General features: G+C 39.8%; 1 protein-coding gene across 1 annotated transcript in view; it reads right to left on the bottom strand.

Moving 5' to 3' along the window:
* Positions 1-17,509, bottom strand: part of IBTK (inhibitor of Bruton tyrosine kinase) — a 1,862,448-nt gene that overhangs the window by 1,475,764 nt on the left and 369,175 nt on the right. Inside the window, exons 5-6 of the mRNA XM_044074098.1 lie at positions 16,431-16,541; positions 15,532-15,702 (exon numbers count right to left, since the gene is read on the bottom strand). Of these exons, the coding sequence (XP_043930033.1) occupies positions 15,532-15,702; positions 16,431-16,541 (282 nt within the window). The remainder of the gene's footprint in view (positions 1-15,531; positions 15,703-16,430; positions 16,542-17,509) is intronic.

Here is a 17,509-nt window from a genome sequence, read left to right as displayed (position 1 = left end):
TTTATCGGTGCATCTTCTAAGTTATTCTACCTGTGCTAATATTCTTAGTTTATTTGCGACAGTAAATAATAAATCCCTATCTATCATACTGCACATTGTTTTTACAGTCGTTAACTTTGAGTATTTTGATGATCTGCTCCCTCTTCTATAATCTTCTGACAGTGACATGTCTTCTCTTAGTTTTCTCTATTCAATACTTCCATGATGGCATTCGATTTCTCCCCGGCATTTCCCTTACTACCCTGTGTTCTTGTGGTAGGACATCTGTTACTAATTTGGCTGCACAGTAAATGTATCCTATTTATTCCTGTAATATTGTATGAATCTCTATGGACAGTCCTAATTACTGTGTTCATTTGTTTTATCAAACTTTTGAGTTTTTGGGTTTTATTGACCTTATGCAGTCTATTTCTTTCATTGATATTAATATAGCTCTCTATGTCTATTAAATCAAGCAATTCTTCTCTTAGCTCATTTTCTTCCAAACTGAGGGCACATCCCTTGTTATCCACTTCCTGCAGGCATCATCTTCTAGTGCCACATTCTCTTCAATTTCGCCCTGTGTCATCCACTGCTCTTTCATTTGGAAACTCAATGGCCTATCACTCCACGACACTGACTGTCAGAGTTGCCACAGTTTTCCACTCTTTCCCTTGCTGTACAGCTCCAATTGAATGTTTGTACTGCTTTCCTATGGGACGCTCCAAAGTATCTTCAGATGTCAACTGATTAGATGCTTCCTGCTCCACTGGTTTCTTCTTAATTTGGGTGTACATTGTTTTAATCTGTTGTGTTATCAGAGTTAAAATTTCTACAATGTCTTCACTTTTTGCAGGTAATCCATAACCTCAGTTTCTATTTCTTTAACTTCTCCATTACAAATCCTCTTTTCTACTTTTCCTGTTTTGTTTTTTGGATTGCAAAATTTTCCATATCCGGATGTCTTTACCTATATTTCTCTTCAAATATCTTTGCTTTGACTAGTTTTGCTTTCTCCTTTGCATAAATACTGCACCACATTAAATCTCTTTCTTTCCTATGTACATATTTCTTCTTCAGATGTTCCCTGCTCCTCCTGTTTCTCCTTACTTTGGGGACTAGTTGTTCTAGCATGCTGTGATATAACCTGTGTTAGACTTTCTACACTGAATCCTTCACTTCGCAAATATTCCATAACTTCAGCTTCTATTCAATTTCTACATGACTAATCTGCTCTGCATTCCCTCTTTGTGATCTTATTTTTTAATGTGACATTTTCCTTATCTGTATGCCTTTGCCTGTACTTCTCTTCCGCTGCCTTTTTTGTGTTGATTAATTTGGCTTTCTCCTTTGCATAAATATTGCGCCACATCAGATCTCTCTTTCTTTCCCATGACCATAATTCTTCTTTATGCCCTTCAAACATCTCTAAATTTTGTTCTTTAAATTTTCACACTACCTCAGTTGCTTCTTTTTCCAAACTGCACAAGGTTTCTTGGTCTATATAGTGGTTTTCATGGATCTGTTGTATTAATGAACGCAAATTTTTATTTGAAGCTTCTGACCGTTTTTCTTGTGGAAGTATTTTTCTTTCCTCTAATTTCTGTCTTAAACTTTTAGTATATCTTTGGTCTGGAAATTCTGGGCTTCTTGCATAATAATAATATGCAACTTATTTCTTATTCTCAGTAGTCCACTCTATTGTATGTATGGCTCTTTTTTGGCCTATTAGTTTTTGTGGACTGCTACTTCCTTCTACAAGGGGACCATCCTCCCCCTGAGCCTGGCCTAGCATCTTTGTAGGAATAGTTCCATGTTTTGAGGATTCTATTCTGTAATTCTTCCCAGTCCTGGTACTAGTGCACCTACCAGGATTGGGCACTTTTTTATCCTGGGACTTGTGTATCCAGTATCTTCTTTATTTTTTAACATACTTCTGTCCATGATATATGCTACATAATTTACAGTGTATAAATCAGAGCCACCTTGGTAAGATTTTGTGAAAAAAGAGTCCACCTTGTGAAGGTACTCACCAAGACTTGAGGATGAATTCAGTTCCAGCAATACTGCTTTCCTTTTGCAAATTTTATCATCTTTCCATTCTGACTGCCTTATTTCTCATTTCAGACTTTTTTTTTTTTTTTATTTCTCTAAATCATTTGGGTTTCTAATACCATGATAGGAAAGGACCCCATTCCCAAGTCAAAGTACGATTAAACTTCATAAAATTAGTGGTTTCACTCTGATGTCAAGCAAAAGTGCTCTTCGCAGCACTCGCAACGTGCCCAGTAATGACTCCTCCTGCAGTTCGTATGGAGTTACATGTACTGGTAGCATTTCTAAACATGATTGCAGACTTTTTTATAAGACCCGTTGCACCTACTACTATTGGAACTATCTGGGTATCCTTCTTCCACATTGCTCTCGTTTCTGCTTGCAAATCCTGATATTTTATAACTCTTGTGCCTCTCTGTACACAGGACACCGTAGTCACTGGGTGTGTCAATTTCAATGATCAATGCTATTTTTGTCTTCTTTTCTTGGACCAATATATCCATTTTTCTAGCATCTATCTTTTGAACTGTTGGTAATGGAAGATCCAACGTGATGTAGACAATCATTTTCTATGATGCTTTGTGGCTCATGTTTCCAGTGTTTTTCAGCTAATTCAATACCATAATGTTTTCACAATCCCCAGTGCAACAGTCTTGCCACATTAGTATGCCTTTCAGTATACAGCCCTTCGGCTATTAGTATGTCACAACCAGCAACGAGGTGTGTGACAGTTTCCAATTCGGTTTTACAAAACCTACATTCGTCTGTTTCTCCCACATGTTCAATGGACTTTGTAAACCAGCGTGTACATAGCCCACTATCTTGGGCCGCCAATATTAATCTTTAATCTCTTGGTTTGAATTGGGTCGTGCGAGGTCAGCAGGTATGTGTGGAGTCACACGACTGCAGATCTATAAATGTAAATCTATTGCAAGGAGGACCATCCCACCTTCGGAACAGGGAATATATAATCTTGGTATGCACTGATTTTTATAGATAATTTGCTGATCGTGAAGCATCCTTCTGGTTTTAATATCTAATCTAGCCAACACGTTCTGGGGCCAGTCAATCACTCCAAAACTCTACGTTAGGACAGGAAGAGCAAATTAGTTTATAGCTCGGATTTTGTTCTTAAATTAATCCTGAAAACAGCTTTGACATCTAAGTTTTCTGAAGTACTCCTTACTAAGTTATTTGTATCTGTTCACGTGTTGATCCTTCAGCACTTCCAAAATATTTATACACACCCTCTTGCTCAAATTCTTTTATATCACATTCTTGCCCCAAACTGATGTTTTCTTGGTGCTGAAGTTTTCCTGCTTTAAAGGTTGCTTTTGCACATTTCTCAAGACCAAATGACATTCTTATATCATCTGAAAAAGTTTTGACAACTTGCAGTTGTGCTTTCAGTTCCTCATCTGATGAGCTACACAGTTTCCAATTGTCAACAAAGAGAAAATGAGAAGTCTTAGCACTTTGTTGTTTTCTAGGAGTCACATTACAGCCATGACCTAAGCTGTTAAGTAAACAGCTTAATGGATTGAGGGCAAGGCAGAAAGTACAGTTGTGTACACCTACCATAAACGTAGATGTTCGAGTGTATTCACTGTTGCAGTCATTACATTTGGGTAATCCTGCTGGCAGGTTGCCCTCAGCCTGCCTGAATTCCAAAGTCTTGGGTCCTGCATTGGCTGCTGTCACCTCTTCCCTGACGTCAGGTCATCAGGGGTAAAAAAGAAGTAGCCAACACCATTTTCTTGCCCCAGATGTCAGGTGCCTCCCAAAAGGGTAGCCAAAATTTATATATGTATAACTACATGCACTAATATAAAATTTACCTTCATCTACAAGCAAATACACCACATAGGTTGTATAAATCAGAGAAGGAAAGATAGGTTCCATCAGAAGAGAAGAGGGATGGTGGGTGGGTAACCTGGACTGCAACAGTGAATACACTCGAACATCTACATTTATGGTAAGTGTACACAACTGTACTATGTTCTTCGTGCTTCACTGTTGCAGTCATTACATTTGGGTAGAGTCCCAAAGCTAAGGTTGGGAGGCTGGAGCTAAACAACTGCAGTGGCAAAGCCTGCGCTGGATTTAGAGTAGAATGGCAGATGATAGTGATTTGTAAAGGTATGCACTGAACTCCAAGTAGCAACCTCTAAAATGTCCTTGGTAGGTACTCCCCTGAGAAAGGCTGCTGAAGTGGCTGCAGCTCTGGTTGAGTGTGGCCTAATGCCCTTAGATACTGGCTTGCTTTGGTGTACATAGCAGAAACGAATGCAGTGGCCTATCCACTTTGAAATAGTCTGCTTTGAGATAGCCTTTAGGATAGGCTATGTCACTAGTAATTGCTCAGTCTTTCTGAAAACTTTGCTTCTGTCCAATTAGAATCTAAGCTGTCTGTGTACATCCAAAGAATGCAGAATTGTCTCCCCTTTTTTCTGTGGATTTGGATAGAAGATTGGCAGGTGAACAGTTTGGTTGAGAGCCACACTGGACACCACCTTAGGCATAAATGTTGGGTTTGTCCGCAGAGACCCCCCCGTCTGGATAAAAAATGATAAAAGGTTCCACAGCCATGAGTGCCTGCAGCTCTGAAACTCATCTTGCAGAAGTTATTGCTAGGAGCAGAGCTGTTTTCCAAGATAAAAACTTTATATCAGCAGTAGCAGCTGGCTCGAAAGGAGGCAGGGTGAGTTTTTCCAAGACACAGTTGAGGTCCCACTGCAGGCATTGGTGATCTCCTTGGAGGTCTGAAATTTTTGGCTCCTCTGAGGTACTGCTTTAATAAGGGATGAGAAAAGATTGGTGGTTCTACATTGTAATGAGCCAAAATGGCAGCGGCATGAATTTTAATAGATGAAAAAGATAGGCCTTTGTCCAGCATCTCAGTTAAGTATTGCAAAATCTGAGGAATATTTGGCACAGCTGTATCAGTTCCTTGTGCCTGGTTCCAAGCACAGAATCTCTTCCATTTTCCAGCATAAGATTTTCTAGTACTAGGCCTTCTGGCTTCCAAAATGACATCCATCACAGCTTTACTGAGAGGTGTGTCTTGTATGACTACATTACTCGTCATGCTGTCAGGTTTAAAGTTCTGAGTTGGCTGTGCAGGATATGACTGTTTTGCTGGGACAGTAGATGAGGTATTTGAGGTAAGGTCCAAGGCTGGGCATTGAGACAAGCTCCTTAGTATTGGATACAAGTGCTGATGGGGCCAGTCTGGGGCAATCAGTATCATCTTTGGCTTCTCCTGTCTGACCTTTAGGAGTACCTTGGGGAGGAGAGGCAGAGGGGGAAATGCATATACTGATAGGGCGGCCACTTTCCATGCTTGTCTGTGATAAATCCTTGTGCAGAATCTTTTTAGTTGGTAGTTGTGAGGGGAGGCAAATAGATCTATGTCCGGGCATCCCCATTTCTTTGTTATCATGCTGAAGACTTGTGGATCCAGGTGCCACTCATGGGGAAACATGAGGTTTCTGCTTAGTTCGTCTGCCAGAGTATTTTTCCTTCCTGGCAGAAATTGTGCCTGCAGAGGTACTTGGTAAGTCAAAGCTGTGTCCCACAAAGTCATGGCTAGTCTGCAAAGGGGGTAAGAATGTGTTCCCCCCTGCTTGTTTATATACCACATGACCGTGGTGTTGTCTGTCTTTATCAGTAGTTGTCCTGGATGAAGTAGGTCCTTGAAGGCTGTCAGGGCATTTTGAACTGCTAGCATCTCTTTTTGATTAATATGTAGAAGCATTTGGTTTGAGGTCCATGTGCCCTGAATGCATCTTCCTGCCATGTGGGCCCCCCCAGGGATAATCTGATGCATCCGTTGTTAGTGTCTGCCTGGCTGCGGGTAATGTGAATGGCTGTCCCTTGTTTTGGTGACAAGCCTTTGCCCACCATCGAAACTCCTGTTGCAGGCAGGAAATGAGAGTAATCATAGTTTCCAGGCTGTGGCAATGTTGAGTCCAAACACTTTTTAGGTACCACTGAAGTTTCCTCATATGCAGTCTTGCATATGGAATTAGTAGGATGCAGGATGCCATGAAGCCCAAAGCCTGCACATTTTTTCTTGCAGATAATTGGGCCTTTGTAGCTAACATTTTGAAATAGGTAGTCAGTTGCCTTTGTCTGGCGTGAGATAAGCCATTTGGGCAGTTGTATTTAAGCTTGCACCCAGGAATATTATCTCTCGAGAGGATACTAATTTTGATTTCTTTTCGTTGACTGGGTACCCTAGGCATGTTAGAAGTCTTTTCACAAACACCAGATGCTGTAGAAGAATGTCCTTCTTCTCTGCTTGAAGTAGACAGTCGTCCAAGTAAGGATATATTTGTATTCCTCTTTGTCTGCAGAATGCAATTACTGGTGCCAGGCAATTTGTAAAGCCCTGGATGCAGTAGACAACTCAAAGGGCAGTGCAGATAATTGGTAATGCATTGAGCCAGCCTTGAATCTGAGGTGTCTTCTGCATATTTGTCTGATTGGGACATGCAGGTATGCCTCTTTTAGGTCTAAAGTCACAAGCCAAGCGTTCTTGCCCAGCATGGGCAGAAGCTGCTGCAAAGTCAACATCTTGAATTTTGGTATATCCATGAATGTGTTCAAAATAGATAGATCCAGTATTGGCCTCCAGGCCTTGTCCTTTCTGGGTACCAAGAACAGTCTTGAGTAAAATCCTTGTCCCTGCTCTTGTTCTGGTACTTGTTGAATGGCCCCCATGTCCACGAGGGATGAGACTTGTTTTTGTGCCTCTGCCCATTGATTTTTTTGGCAGGTCTGGCCAGCTGTTTGCCTTTGGCAGGGTATGGAAATGGAACTTGTAGCCTTGTGACATGATATTTAGGACCCACGTGTCCTGGGTTATAATGTGCCAATTTTGAGAAAAAAGTGCTAATTTTCCCCCTAAGGGTGCTGCCAGGAGATAAGTGTTTGGTGCAGGCAGGGAGAAGTCATTGGGACTGTTTCCTGTATGGTTGTGATTCGTCTTCTCCACCTTTGGAGGTAGACACCCCCCCCCCATTGCTATGGGCGGTATGAACCTTCCGCCTGGGATCTGCCTCTAGGGCGTCTGGATCTGCCCCTTTGAGGTCTGTCTGACACAGGAAAGGACCAATTCTTTGTTGCCTAGTGTCTACTAAACCTAGGTGGCTGTACTTGTAAAAAAAATCTTTGACCGTTTGCATGGATTTAGCTTTGTCCTCCATTTTTCTTTAACACTTCTTCTGCCTTAAAACCAAAGTATCATGCTGTAAAGGTGCATCTAATAATTTAGCTTTAACATGATCAGGCAGATTTTGTTCCTTTAACCAAGCATGCCCCCTAATTACAGAACCTGTGACTGCGGCCCTGCAGGAGGCCTCTAAAGAATCAAAACCACATTGCAAAGTATGCTTTCCAACTTGTTCAGCTGCATGCAATAAATCCTGCATTTCCTTGTTTTCTGCACAAAGTTTAACAACATTTTCTGTTTAAGCAATTCCATGACATGTTGCTGATATTTGAGCATATAAAACTGACAGTTTAAGGCCCTTATAGCCAAGGTAGCAGATGTGTAAACTTTTTTTCCCCATCTATCCAGTGTCCTACAATCTCTGTCGGGGGGGGGGGGGGGCAGGGTTTTTTGCAGCGGAAGCCTCAACTCCTTTGGGACCCTCAGAAATAGTTTCTAGGTCTGCAGCAGGGTTTTTAAAAAGGACTTTATGAGAGTCAGGAACCCTGTAATATCTGTCAGGCTTAACAGGAGCTGGAGGTAAGGAGTCAGGGGTAAGACTAGACTCCAAAAACACATCATCTACATCTACAATGTCTAACACAGGAGGGATGACTAGTGGCTTGTGTTGAGGTAGTAAAAGGAAATCCCTGAGCCTCTTTTTAGATTCTGAAAAATCTTGGCTCTCCCAGTGGAAATGCTCCCTCATGGTATGTAAGGTTTCCCCAAAAGAATAGTCCTCTGGAGGAGAAGCTGAAGGTATAGATTTCTTCAGCATCAGAATCCTCATGGGGGGAAGAGAATATTCCTGATCAGAAGAGGAATCAGAAGAAATGGAAACCTGATCTGAAGATTTATAGTCTGTCTCTTGCCTAGGCCTCTTTTCAGGAGAAGATAATCAAGTCTTCGGCCATTTTGAGCATCTGTTTTTTTGGGCATAGAGGCCTGACCATGTGGCTCTTGAGTTTGTTTCTTTGCTTTGGAAGGTGCTTTAGTCTTTGCCTTTGAAGCTGAAGCTGGTTTGATGTAAAAATGTTTAGGTCTGAATACACCCTCAGAAGCCAGTGCCTGCTCAGCGGCTCTGGACCCATCTGAAGGGATAATATCCGAGGCTCCAATACCTTGAGTTTCCAGCGGCATGGCCGATTCCACGTGGGAGTCGGTAGCGGCCTGCGACTCTAAAGTAGCAGGCATCAGGGGCTGCGAAAGCGCCTCACTGAGGACCGGCGACTGGCTTAGGAGAAGCTTCGTTGTCTGTTTTGGGCCTCGGTTGTCTATCTCTTTCCTTTTCTTTGCATTTTTTATGAACTCCGGTAGTCGGATGGCTATCCGACAACATTTCTGGATAATTAAACCGGCGTCCAAAATAGTTTAAAGCAAAATCATACCGATGCTTAATAATGCATTGGTTAAATCTAGCACAAAACCGACAACCAGAAACGTTTTGATCAGGGCCTAGACAAGGAATACAGTAAGAATGAAAATCCTTAAGAGGCATTTGCTTCCCACAAGAAATACAATTATTAACTTTTTCTGACATTGGTCTGGAGCAAGAAAAAAGTTTCCCCAACGGGGTGCTTAGCTTTATTGAAGACTTCGGATCTGAAACTAACACAAAAATCTCAGGAGTCAGCCGACCGGCACTTGCGAACTGCTTCTGCTTCGGGCACCACACAGCAAGAAAGACTAAAGAAAATGGTGTCGGCTACTTCTTTTATACCCCTGACGACCTGACATCAAGGAAGGGGCGACAGCAGCCGACGCAAGACCCAAGACTTTGGAATTCAGGCCGGCTGAGGGCAACCTGCCAGCAAGATTACCCAAATGTAATGATGGCAACAGTGAAACACGAAGAACATCAGCAGCGATGACAAGAGTCACCCTGGAATATCCTCCTTTGGATTTTTATCCCTGGAATAATAAGTTGTCCTTTATCATGGCTTAATTGCAAAGTGGTTTGCCACTGTTTCATGGTCACTAATGTAATCTAATGTAATCGATCAGTGTAGGATATATCATATACATTTTAAGCACTATTTTATACATGAATGTGAGATACTATCAAATGCTTTTTTGCAGTCAATCCAGGCCATACTTAAAATATTCCCCTTTTTACAATTCTCCACTATGACTTTATTTAACAAATGATCCTTTGTTCCATATGACTTTCTTTTATTGACCTTTTGTTCTATTGTCATAATTGAGTTTTCTTCTAAATGACTACAAACTCTGTCGGCATCAATTCCAGTATATAGTTTATACGTCATCGGAAGGCAAGTTATTGGTCAGTAACTTTTGGGGTAGCTTGCGGGTTCACACTTAAGCAGGAGCAGTGTCTTTCCTGTTAACCAGGTTGGTGTCTGTTCAGGGTGTGCATATAAATAATCCTTACTCATGGCTAAAACTTCGTGCAAAACCAAAAGTTAGGTTACTGCATCTGGGCCTGGGGTTTTCCAGTCAGAGGCTTTTCTTAACTTTGTTTCAATTTCTCTGGCTGTTACTTCATCCCATTTCATATCCTGCATCTTTAAACTTCTTACTCTTTCTTTTACTTCTTTTATCCATTTAGCAACTTTGTTGTGTTCCACAGGATCTTCATAGATACTTCGCCAAAATGCATCTGTTACTTCTTTTTTTGGCTGTCTTTCAATTCCTTTTACCTTGTTTCCCAATTCTCTATAAAACGTTTTTTGGGTCATCAATAAATTGCTGATTTTGTACTTTTCCTTTATATTTACCTGTAGATCTTCTAAGTTTTTCCACCTGTGCTGAAATTTTTAGTTTGTTATTTGCGATAGTGCAAAACAGATCCTGGTCTGTTCTAATATTGTGCATTGCTTTTATCACATCTATCTTTCTTAGTATTTTTGTTGATCTATTCCCTCTTCTATAGTTTTCCAACAGTGACACTTCTGGTCTTAACTTTACATTTTTCTCTATTCGATACTTCCATGATGGTATTCAATTTCTCCCCTTCCTTTTCCTCGCTACCCTGTGTTCTTGTGGTAGAACTTTATCAGTTATTAGTTTAGCTGCACATTAATATATCCTGTTTACTTCTGTTATATCTCATGGATCTCTATGGACAGTCCTAATTACTGTGTTTATTTGGTTCATCAAACTTCTGACTTTTGGGGTTTTATTGACCGTCTGCTGTCTATTTCTTTCATGGCTCTTAATATATCTACGTCCATTAAATTATTTTCTTGCAGACTGAGGGCACATCCTTGTTTTCCATTTCCTGCGAGCATTCTACAGAAAGTTCTATAGCATCTTCCTGTAGCACCTTCTCTTCAAGTTCATCCTGTGCCATCTGTTGCTCTGTTATATGGGAACCCACTGGCCTATCACTCTTCAACATTGACTGCATCAGTTTTCTGTTCCGTCCCTTGCTGTCTAGCTTCAAGTGAACGTTTATACTGGTTTCCTTCCTGTGAAAGGTTCCAATGTATCTTGATATGGCACCTGACCAATTGCTTCCTGTTCCACTGGCTTCCCCTTAATTTGGATATCCATTGCTCTATCCTGTTGTGCTTTCTGTATTAGATTTTCTACACTGAATCTTTCACTCTGCAGGTGCTTCATAACCTCAATTTCTATTTCTTTAACTTCTCCATTACTGATCTCCTTTTCCTCTTAGTCTTATTTTTCATATTGTAAAGTTTTCTATACCCGGATTCCTTTCCCTGTATTTCTCTTCAAATATCTTTGGTGATGCTCTTTTTGTATTGATTAGTTTTGCTTTTTCCTTTGCATAAATATTACACCATATTAAATCTCTTTTCCTTTCCCCTGTTCATATTTCTTCAGATGTATCCTGATCGCCCTGCTTCTCCTTATTCTGGGGACTCGCTCCATTATGCAGTGATATAGTCTGTGTTAGACATTCTACATTAAATCCTTCACTTTGCAGCCACTCCATAACTTCAACTTCTATTTCTTTAACTTCTGCATTACTAATCTTCTGTTCTACATTCCATCTTTGTGATATTAATTTTTTTTTACTGTGAAATGTTCCATATCTGGTTGCCTTTGTCTGTATTTCCTCTTCAGATATCTTTGAGGCTGCCTCTTCTATATTAACTTGGTTTTCTCCTTTGCATAAATATTGCACCATATCAAATCCTTCTTTCCCCATGTCCATATTTCTTTTTTATACTTTTCAAAAATATCTAGGTTTTGTTGTTTATATTTTCGCACTTCCTTAGATGCTTCTTTTTCCAAACAGATCAAAGTTTCTTGACCTATATACTGTTTTTCAAAAATCGGTTGTATTAATGAACGCAAAATTTCTTTTGAAGCTTCTGACAGTTTTTCCTGTGGAAATATTTTCCTTTCCTCTAATTTCTCTCTTAATATCTCTTTTTTGGATATGTCCAAAGCATCTGCCACAGTCTATCACCAAATCCTGCTACACAAACTAAACCAATATCACCTATCAAATTCCACTCTTACCTGGTTCCAAAGCTACTTAACTGACAGGTACAAGCTGTGAAATGGGAAAAGTCTCTCTCTCCTCAGCTGCCCATAATTATAGGAGTCCCACAGGGTTCTATCTTAGGAAACTACTATTCACAGTCTTAACAAATGACCTCCATACCTCCACACAGCAATACATCTATCATTCAGTATGCAGATGATACTACCTTAATCTGTGCTGCACAAAACATTCTCACCCTCCTGCAAACAACTCAACTAGCATTCTCTGACACTGAAAACTAACTCACCAAAGCCCAACTTATCCTCAATCCAAAGAAAACTCATCTTATGATTATAACCAGTTCTAACTAAAACACTGATAACAGTCAATTCACTATCAACTCCACAAATGATACTCCAATCACTCCAGTGGCACAGGCTAAGGTATTGGGAATAACCAGACTCCCAACTAAAATATGATAGTCATCTCAACTTAACTATTAAAAAAGTACATGCCAATCTGGGATCACTGTACCGTACCAAACCATTTCTTACCAATAACACAAGGTCAGCCATTGCTCGCTCCAAACTTCTATCCACCCTACTCTATGCATCTCCCATTCTGACTAATCTCAACAAAACTGAACTAAGCAAAATGGAAGCCTGCTATAACAGAATTGCCCGCTTTGCTGCAAATTGCTCATATAGAACTCATCACTGTACTGGTTTGAGACAGCTCCACTGGCTTGAACTGCCCGGGTCTATATTAGATGAGCAAACACTTAAAAAAGCGAACGCTGATTCATCGAACTTAGGTAAGCGAAAGTTGAAAATATCGAAGCAACAGAAGTTAATTTTTTTCCTAGGGAAAGAATTTGGTTGTCCGTTTCTGTTTCGGTATTTTCAGTGCTGTGGTGGAAAGTTACGGGTCGGGTTCAGGTAAGTGTGCGATTGTGTGGAAGTTAGTGTTAGGGCAGGTTAGGTGAGTTAGGGTTAGGGCGCGGGTTAAGTATGTGTGCGATTGTGTGGATGTGAAGGTTAGGATGGGTTAGGGAGTGGGTGAGGTGAGTGTGCGATAGTAACGGACCTTAGGGTTTGGGTTAAAGTAAGTGGATAGTTAGTGGTGTGTATATAGTTTAGTGTAGGGTTAGGTGTGAGACTTTAGGTGTATGTGTGTGGATTGCTGTTTGTTTGGTGTGCTTGTGTTGTGTGCTTGTGTTGTGTGTATGTGTTTTGGAACTGAGATTTTTTTTCCTGGGGGGGATTCGCTGTTCTGACAGAGATTGTAAGCTTTCGCTTACATAAGTTCGATGAAACAGCGTTCGCTTTTTCAAGCTTTTGCTGATCTAATATAGACCCGAACTGCCCAACCTCCTAACATACAATCAGCTCTGCCTCTGTCAATCTATCCATTACTTCCCCAATAAGTGTCTTGTCCTCAAAAACCTAGTACAACATCACTCAGCCAAAAGGTCTCTTAGATCATCAAGCAAACTACTACTAGAAGTCTCCAACAGCTTTAGAGATGCACTATATAGTAATTCAGTGGCTAAAAAATGGAACTCTCTCTCCACACTAGCATACAAAACACATCATTCAAAACCTCCTTGAAAAACCTCATTAGGCAACATCTCAAGCAAGGCTGGCAGTGCCATGACTGCTTCCCAGGCTAGTGAAAGCGGATAAGGTACATATACTAAACCTAGAGTACCTGATAATAGTTTTTCACTTATTCACAAACACTGGCTAATGTACAATTGATATACTGTACCTGTGTACTATGTATGCATTCTACCTATGTTCCAAATTTCAGCTGTACACCACAAATCTATTAATTAACTTTATTTTTAAATTAATATTTTCTTGTTTGTGCTCTCCACTGTAACTGTTGATGTGCTGCATATCACTGTAAAAACATGCCTACTGTAATTTGTGTGTACACTGATCATGTCTAAATATCTAAATGTATCTGTAATTTTTTTATGTGGAGCTTTTCTTCCCGGACCTCAGCTGAAAAAGGGCATTTTCAGCTCAGACACACCCGGTTAACAAATGCAAAATAAAATAAATGAAATAATCTTTTTGTATATCCTCTGTCTGGAAATTCTGGGCTTTTTGCATATTAGTGCAATTCATAATTTCTTTCTTATCCTCAATAGTCCACTCATCGTCTTTATGGCTCTTCTTTAGCCTGTCAGCTTTTGTGATTTTTATGGACTGCTACTTCCCTCTACAACAGGGGGCCAAATCCTTCCTCTGGGCCAGGCCCCATTGCAGGAATGTTTCTATACTGTGAGGATTCTGCGCTGTTCATTTTTTCCAGTCCTGGCCTACCAAAATTGGGAACTTTATCCTGGGTCTTGTGCACCCAGCTATCTTTTTTTGGTTTTGATTTACTTCTGTCCATGACACATTCTATATAAACACAGTCTATACATCAGTGTCACTTTGGTGAGATTTTGCGAAAAACAGAGTCCACCTTGCGAATGTACTCACCAAGACCAATTTCAGTACTTCTACTCTCCTTTGCTTGCTGACTTTTCATCTCTCCATTTGGACCCCCTCTTTTCTATGAATGTGTGCCTATGTCTTAAAAGATTAGGTGAGATGTTTAAAAAATGTTTTACTTGGCAGGAACTACTGAGTTGATGTCTAGGATTTGAACTGCAGAGCACAGTTAAGGCCTTATTAAGTTTGATATTGCTATTAACTAAAAAGGCAATTACATGAAACTGGAAATCTTAAAAACAAAAAAACATAGATGCAAATGAGCGCTTTCAATAAAAATCATACCTGGAGCTAGGGGAGTCTGCAGTTTTTTGTTTTTGATATTTTTACAGTTCCGAGGTTCATTTTTCTTTGAAAATGGAAATCTAAGATTATGCCAGCTGTAAATGAAGATCTGAATACTGTAAAATAAATAAATGACCTAGAGATGGGATCATAAAATGATGGAAGAAAATTTAATAAAAAATAATTACTGCATTTGGGAACAATACATGCCAAACTAATGGTCCAGTAGATGGCTAAAATAAGTAGGGTCTTACAACTTGAAAAGTAGATTTCTTTAGAGGTACAAGAGTAAAAAAATAAAACTTTTATGGAAACCGTTAAACTGTTCATCTAATACAATACTGTACACAATGGAATTGATATTTTTTCTTTTTTATTGTTATCAATGTATGTGAACTCATGATACAAATTAATAATGTGATGAACAAAGCTGTCAAAAAAAAAAAAAAGATTTTAACACTTCATTTAGGAGGGGGGACAGCTGAAGTAATCATATTGTCATTAAAGAAGTCCAGAAATCTCTCAGTGGAGTGTGTGTGTGTGTGTGTGTGTGTGTGTGTGTGTGTGTGTGTGTGTGTGTGTGTGTGTGTGTGTGTGTGTGTGTGTGTGTGTGTGTGTGTGTGTGTGTGTAGTGTGTGTGTGTGTGTGTGTGTGTGTGTGTGTGTGTGTGTGTGTGTGTGTGTGTGTGTGTGTGTGTGTGTGTGTGTGTGTGTTGGAAATCACCCATAAGAAAAGTATTTGATTTGTTTCGGCTTTTCTCACTGGCTAAGGTATTCTGCATTGTAGTAATGATAGAGGAAGATCTATAACTGGCTATAATGTGACAATTAATTTTAATGAGTGTACTTAGGATTTCAGCCAATTTCAGACATATTATGCAGTACCGGGAGATAGGGACAATGGGGTTATGACTAAATTTAATTAGTTACAAGTAAATCTGAAGGAATGAGAAGCAGAAGATATCGGATGGTTAGCAAAGTGATATAAGCTAAGAAGGGACAGGAATGTGATTTTACTGGTCCAAAAAAGGCAGAAGACCGCATCAAATGCATAGAGGCACAAACCATTACCTGTCTTGGCACAGTGCTGTGAGGTGGAGAAGGTACAAGTCCCAGCTGATGAAAGGTATTCAAACCAAAGGTGTAGACATATCCATCTTCAGTCAGTACAACCGTGTGGTCCTTGGCTGCTGCCACTTGACAGCACTGATGATTAATCAAACCTTCCACTACTCGCGGAATCTGCAATATAATAAACATTAGTAAGAAAATAAAACTTGCACACATACTTTAACATTAGATCTGGATGAACTGGTTCACAAATTCTAGACACAGACTGGTAACTTTAGTCCAAGTGTTGACTTTGACATGCAGACTAAGTTGTGATGCCCAGGCTTAAGAGCTGTTGCAGCTGCAGACAAGCGTTACAGCATTTATGGCTTTCAACATAATGAACATGGAAGCAAAATAAAAGCAACCATCCATACAAGTTTGAACATTTTTACGTAATTCACTTCACTCAATGTTCATATAAACCTCTTACAGGCTAAGACGTACCTTGCTTAACAAAGTCTTTTCACAGCATCTGTACGTGCTGTAAGTAATATTATCAGTGTTCAAATCTCTCCTTCTGTCTACTCTTTGAAGTGTGCACCTAAAATACTGCATGATACATGGACACCTAAAATACAGACTCTACCAAGCAGCTGCCAATCACGTTAGAAAGTACTTAATGGTTAGCACTTTGCTTAATTGTAATACAACTGAACCACTGATAATACCTAACTAGCTCTTTTATCTCAGAATATTACACAACAGCAAATGTAACCTGCTTATTCTGTGTGTTATTTTCTCTGACTACACAAGACTGAATGAAGGAACAAAAAACAAACGATTTCTGCACAACCCTGTAGCACTTTATGCACTTATGATTTTTATTCCAGCTTCTTGAACCAAGTACTTCTACTCACCAGACAGGTCTGCTCATCTCCATGCCCCAGACGACCACCTTGACCATGTCCACAAGTATAAACTTGTCCTTTCTGAGACAAGAACACTGAATGAAATTCACACAGTACAACCTGAAAGAAAAACTGCACTTCAGCACAAAACAAAATATACAAAGTTCAAAGCAATAGACAAGTTTCCTTGGCAAAGCCGTAACACATGACTTTTTCAGAACTGTAGATCATGCACAGTACACGCAATGAACACAGAATGGCTGATGCCTCCCATATTTTTTTAACTTCATCTTATGATACAGACTTCCAAATTATCCTAAGCTTGTCTCCTTCATCCCTCCTTACCTTGTCCCCAAGGGAGGTTATTCCATTATTCACCACCCCACAAACACCGCTTCAATTTACATCAGTCTTTTTAAACCTACAGTTTCATATCATGTCCTACAATTTTTGCTTACTTTTTATTTTAATCAAGAATGTAAGGCACCCTTCTACCTCGAGTCCTTTAATGAAGTCATGATTCTTTCCTGCTTTTATGACAATACATACTTAGACCTTTCCTTCTCTCGACACTCTTCTTAAATGACTTGCTATACAGCCATAACACAGTTTTGTACATTTCTACTCCACTCCATGTGCAGCCTCCAAACCTGAGCAAAGTAGTTTAATGAAACCTCAGCTGGTCTAAACAGTTTTTACACCCTTTCATTTGCCTTATCCACTCTGTCATCCCTTTATATTTAGTAATAATGTAAAGCAATTACCACAAATCAATTAAAAAGAGGAAAGTTGTACTCTGTCCATGGTATAGGGCATTTGCAGCCCATTTATGCAGGGATGTTTAGTCAATAAAAATATTATCTGGACCTACTTGTATGTGAATCCAGTGAAGAAGGTATACTGAAAAAATCATAGCAATTCATAATCCAAACTCTACAACAAAAGGAGGAAGCTACTACAAGATAGAGCAAAATCCTTAAAAGGTAAGACACCCTTGATCACTATAAGTAAAAAACTAAGAGCTCTCATAAAATCATCCAAAGCAAATTTCGAGAGAAAAATAGCTAAAGACTCAAAAGACAATCATA

The sequence above is a fragment of the Protopterus annectens genome, chromosome 1.part1, assembly GCF_019279795.1.
Source record: "Protopterus annectens isolate FY-2018-M chromosome 1.part1, PAN1.0, whole genome shotgun sequence".
NCBI classification, from domain to species: Eukaryota; Metazoa; Chordata; order Ceratodontiformes; family Protopteridae; genus Protopterus; species Protopterus annectens.
This window is presented reverse-complemented; position numbering and strand designations above follow the sequence as displayed.